Below are 5,827 nucleotides of genomic sequence, written 5' to 3'. Positions count from 1 at the left end.
CTTATCCTTGCCACGCCCCCTCCTTTTTTCATTCAAACCACTTTCTTCCTTGCCACACCCAAGCCCTCTCTGTCCCACCCTTTCGTTCCCTCAACATTATTGCACTGTTTCTTGCTCCCTTTTCCCCAACCCAACACATCCTCATGTTCATTATCATCTGGCCCCTGAAACCCTCTGAAACCCAAGTCCCACTCTCTTGTTGGCGTGACCTTGTCGTGGTAAGAGAGCTTACGCCTTTGGTTCCCAACAACTAATGGCAAACTAACAACGCCTAAACACATCATCTGGCCATCGAAATCCCCCAACACGTAAGTCCCTCTCTCTCTTGTTGGCAAGAGAGCTTACACCCATGGTTCCCAACAATTAGGGCAAACAAACTATGCTTTTACGTGGCGTGGCACAGGTGCCTTTACACGGTACCACATTAAATAGATTATACTTCTACAAATATAGAAAACATTTTAACAATTTTTTCTACACAGTTCCTAATATCATTTAATTATAAAAATATAATGGGACCTTTTTTAAATATTGAATGGGTTTGGGGGTCCAGTAGAGAAAAAAAAGGAACCAAAAGGGTCCAAAAACAAAAAATGGTTGAGAAACACTGAAGGTAGTACTCCTGTATGGCAGCTGTCCAATGAGTGAAACAAGTAAAAGATAAAAGACATACACGAAGTTGGAAAAGAGAACTGGTTTTACCTGGCAGATATGAGAATGAAATGGTCAAAGAGAGCAGCACAGGTGATCACCTGAAAGAGGAAGGCCGGCAGGTAATGGTGTAGAAAGAGGGTGCGATCCGTTACGAAGTGAGGCAGGTAATGAAATAAGAAACCTCCAATCAGAAGCTGACCCGTGAATGTAAACTGGTCCCACTCGACTGAAATGGAAAAGAAATACAGACATTGTAGAGTGGATTGGTAGAATCGGTAGAGCATCAAAGAAATGATTTTAATGTTATTCGTTTGGGTCACTCTACATCCAAATCCTGCCCTCCAAGGAAATGAATTTCTAGATTGAACAGAGGGATTGCTACACCCTTCATAAGTGGCCTTGAACAACCACAGTGAAGTGAAAAAAAATGTGTACATTTATATATAAATATATATATCATGATCATCATCATCATCGTCTGCTTTTCCATGGTGAAAGTGTATGTATATATATGACTAATAGTTTCATACTTTTATGAGACCTTAAATAGGAATATTTCTAAAATACACCATGCATCTCCGAGCATGAAATTATTAGTCGCTATTCTGATATGTGTATTAAATTGATATCAATCCACACAGTAGCTCAGTATCCACATTTAAATGAGGATGAATATTACCGTTCTGTATTAATACTGCCTCTGTCGCTAATAAATATTTTTTAATCACCCCACTGACTAATCCCGACACCAGTGCCTGTTCTGGTACTGTTATTCTTTGTATTGCTGGCAGGGAAATGAGTTGCTGGTGAACAGCTGAGCAGCCATTATTAACGAGACCAAAGAAGGTCGAAACCAAGTGATTTGGTGATCTCAGTGCTGGAGGTGCTGGAGATTTATCTCCCCTGATAGTGATATAAACGAATGCATTTTGCACCAAAAGCCAATAGAGTTATTCTCTTGGTATCCACCGCAGTAAAGTTTGTATTAACAGAACATCCATGTTTAAGTAGGGATAAATATTACCAGAATAATGGATGAGCAATAGTTCAGTTACCATCTGCTAAATACAAGGAAATACTTACGGGCTCAGAGGAAGTGACAGAAGTTGTACAATTGATAAGGTTACAGAACACAGCATACAAAGAACTACACATAACAATACATAGCACAAACACAACACATACACACGTCTTTCACCTGGAATTCAATACATTTTATACTGACCTTCATTTAAATCAAATAAACAACGTCGTCTTCGGAGCATATAAAATATCCACAGGCTCAAATAACCAAACAGGGAAGCGGTGCAGAGATACCAGATGAAAATATTCCCCAGGAGATGAATCTGAGCCTTAAAAAATAAATTAATCACATTCACTAGATAGATTGATTGATAGATTCGATTTGAGTGGGTAAACAAAAATATGAGACACTGCCTAGTGCTTTTTTTTTTTATTTTGATAAGCCTGGTACTTATTCTATCAGTTTCTTCTTGTCAAACCAGTAAGTTATGGGGATGTAAATGAACAAACAGCCGTTTTGAAGCAGTGATGAGGGAGAAACGTAGAGACAAAGACACACACATACACTTACATATATACATACATATATATATACGATTGATTTCTTTCAGTTTCTGTCCACAAAATCCACTCAGAAGGCTTTGGTTTGTCTGAGGCTATAGCAGAAGACACATGCCAAGTCACCACACAATGGTACTGAACCCAGGACCATGTGCTTTGGAACCAAATTTCTTACCACACAGCCACACTTGCACCTGTGTGTGTGTGTGTGTGTGTGTGTGTGTGTGTGTGTGTGCGTATATATGTGTACATATTACATGTACATCAACCGGAACCCTCATCATGTGTGTGTGTGTATAACAATCCAAGAGAACTTACATTGGTATTAGGACTGATCCAGTAAGCAACATTCTTGTCCATAAGTGGCCATTCCAAAGGACCAGAGCTGTATTTATGTTCCAAATCTACATCATGATTTGAGGAAATCATTTTCACCTGAAGTAGAAATAACATCACCAAAACAAATGAGACTTATTTTCACCATTTCAGTCTTCACCTTCCCATTTTCATTTCCAGACATTAAGTGTATTTAAAACTATTATCTCTGTCTTCTCTTTAAAAGAGTAGGGTGTAACCTAAGTGTATTTAAAACTATTATCTCTGTCTTCTCTTTAAAAGAGTAGGGTGTAACCTAAGTGTATTTAAAACTATTATCTCTGTCTTCTCTTTAAAAGAGTAGGGTGTAACCTGAAGGATATTTAGCTCCTATTTCTAGCAGCTTCAACAACTGCATAGAGAACCCCCTCATCTCCTGAAGCTGTAGTGGTTGTTCCCTATAACTAATGATACAATCAATGAGATCTCCCCAGGATGAACTTACTACAACTAAACTCAATGTTATAAACCCTTTAATAGCTCTCACCTGTAACTCCCAAAATTTGGCCCACAAAGACAACCGAGTCGGTTCCGATGGAATCATTTCCGCTTCACTCAACTCTCGGGTCTGTCCTTCTTTACCAGAAGCTGAAACCAGAAAATTAAAATCATTTCATTAAATATATTTCACTTAATTGAATTAATCCATCATCATCATTTAACATCTGTTCTCCATGTTGGCATGGGTTGACATGGTTGGCTGGTTTGAATGGAGCTGGTAAGCTGCAGGGCTGCACAGTCATTCAATGTTATAATATCAAGAGGAGGGGAGCATGGACTTATTCAATATTCTTTTTTTTTTTGTTTACTGGACTGTGGCCATACTGGGGCACACTCTTCAAGTGCTTGAGGGGATGGAGAAAGAAAAAAATAGTACCAGAGTAGTTTGAAGGAGAGCAGGGATACGAAGTGTTGTGGAAGGATTCCAACTACCTGCTCAAGTGACTAAAAGTGGACTGACATATTGCTATGAAATAAAGATCTGTCGAGTTGATATGAGCAATGGTGGGCAGGCAGTTCACTGTGAGCTGTTGGTAGAGAGTGTTTAACCTCACGTAACAGTAACTGTATTGTATCATCTGACTACTTTCTTTCTTTACTGCCTCATTAAATTATTTATCCAACACCAGGATATAAAACAAAGTGATAATGGTAAATGGGGTGGGTTGAATTCGTGAAGTCAACGATGGGATAAGTTGTGCTGTTTGCTATGCTTGCATGGGTTGGAGGGTCTTTTCAGAGTCCAAGGTAGTGTTAGGGAAGGGATTAATAGAAGGGAAAGTGAAAAGGAGTATTAGAGGCATAGTGAGGAAGAGGTAGAGTGTTAGAATGGGGGGGGGGTTGAGTAGGAGGAGATGCAGTGCTACCCCAACATTAGATATGGGGAACCGAAGAGGAGCGCGAAGGAAAAGGTAAGATAGCATCTTATGGGATGGAAAAGGAACACAGTTAATGAATACAGACCTTTGGTGTAGCGGTGTTCCTCCACATTCCAAATAGTGGGGTCCTGTTCTGCGATTCGATCTGTGACCACTTCCAGCTGATGGAACCCCCATTCTGGTAACTGCTTGCCAGACACCTGAAGATATACAGTGTAAAGCTGTAGTGACATACAGACAGACAGGCACACAAGACAGACAGGGCAGCAGACAGACAGACGACAAGGTAGACAGATGGCATCACACAGTGAGACAAACAACAAGGCAGACAGAACAGACAGACAGACAAGGCAACACACAGACAGACAGACAAGGCAACACACAGACAGACAAGACAGACAGAAATAAAAACAGAGAGCAAAAATATAGATAGAAATACAGACGAGATAAATCGAGAGAAAGAGACTCGATATGTTGAAAATGACAATCAGAAGAACTGTTGCTTACCTTAAGTGCTTGACTTGTATTGACATGGTGTAACCTCAATAAACTGTTAATGGTTTGCCAATTGTCTTGGTCAGAATCACGATTCACAAGTTCCTAATAATAATACCAATAATGGTTTCAAATTTTAGTACCAAGACCAGAAATTTCAGGGAAGGATAGTAAGTCAATTACATTAGCTCCAGTGTTCAACTGGTACTTATTTTATAAGGACACAGAAAGGACGAAGGGCAAAGTCAACCTCAGCATGTACAGACGGACAAAATATCACGAAGCATTTTGCACAGCATGCTAACAAAGTCTGCTAGCTCACAGCTTAATGAAATAATAATAATAAGGATTCCTCTCATGTGCATCAGATGAAGGGGACGAGATGCAAAAAGGAAGAGGATGGGGAGAAACGAGGCAGAAGTATACAAAATACAGAGGGTCCCTAAAATACCTTTACAATTTGAAAAATTCAGAAAAAATGAAAAATAAAGATAACCAAGTAGAGTTTAATGGAAATATAGGTACAGGTATGGCTGTATGGTAAGCACTTTGTTTCCCAACCACATGGTTCCAAGTTCAGTCCCACAGTATTGAGAGTCTCTGTCCTCCCCACCACCACTTGACAACCAGTGTTGGTGTGTTTATGTCCCATAACTTAGTGGTTCAGCAAAAGAAACCGATATAATAAGTACCAGGTTTTAGAAAAAAGGATAAGTATTGGGGTCGATTCATTTGCCTAAAATTCAAGGCGGTGCCCCAGCATGGCCACAGTCTAATGACTGAGACAAGTAGAAGATAAAATATAAACAAATAAAGTTTTATTAAAGAGATCAGAAACTGGCAGATGGGCTCCATTGGTTGGGAGAGGGTCAGGGTTAGAGGGAGAGAAAGGGAAGATGAAGAGAGAGAAAGGGAGAGAACAAGAGAAAAAGCTCAAAGAAAACAGACTTACGACTCTCCAGAGGTTTTGTGATGGCATCGATACATTGTAGTCGATGTAGCAAGAGACTTCTTGGTTCTGTGGACTCATGGGTGCTGCTACATCATGGCTAGTCAACGACAGTAAGTGAATGGAATTAAGAACACAGAAAACGATAGAGTCATTATGCTAGGTTGCATTATTTTTAAGAGTTCAGCAGAAATGGATCTTTTTTATTTATCTGCTTTCTTTGTAGTCTCCAATACTTTTTGACATAATTCCTGCCACAAACTGCCCTCACTCATCCTTTCTACCACAAACTGCCCTCACTCATCCTTTCTACCACAAACTGCCCTCACTCATCCTTTCTACCACAAACTGCCCTCACTCATCCTTTCTGCCACAAACTGCCCTCACTCAT

At 39.8% G+C, this 5,827-nt stretch overlaps 1 protein-coding gene across 1 annotated transcript in view; it reads right to left on the bottom strand.

The window, feature by feature from the left end:
• Positions 1 to 5,827, bottom strand: part of LOC106867754 (protein O-mannosyl-transferase 1) — a 20,126-nt gene that overhangs the window by 5,238 nt on the left and 9,061 nt on the right. Inside the window, exons 12-18 of the mRNA XM_014912725.2 lie at positions 5,440 to 5,536; positions 4,500 to 4,592; positions 4,078 to 4,192; positions 3,101 to 3,201; positions 2,557 to 2,673; positions 1,880 to 2,006; positions 703 to 880 (exon numbers count right to left, since the gene is read on the bottom strand). Of these exons, the coding sequence (XP_014768211.1) occupies positions 703 to 880; positions 1,880 to 2,006; positions 2,557 to 2,673; positions 3,101 to 3,201; positions 4,078 to 4,192; positions 4,500 to 4,592; positions 5,440 to 5,536 (828 nt within the window). The remainder of the gene's footprint in view (positions 1 to 702; positions 881 to 1,879; positions 2,007 to 2,556; positions 2,674 to 3,100; positions 3,202 to 4,077; positions 4,193 to 4,499; positions 4,593 to 5,439; positions 5,537 to 5,827) is intronic.

The sequence above is a fragment of the Octopus bimaculoides genome, chromosome 22 (genome assembly GCF_001194135.2).
Source record: "Octopus bimaculoides isolate UCB-OBI-ISO-001 chromosome 22, ASM119413v2, whole genome shotgun sequence".
Classification (NCBI taxonomy): Eukaryota; Metazoa; Mollusca; class Cephalopoda; order Octopoda; family Octopodidae; genus Octopus; species Octopus bimaculoides.
This window is presented reverse-complemented; position numbering and strand designations above follow the sequence as displayed.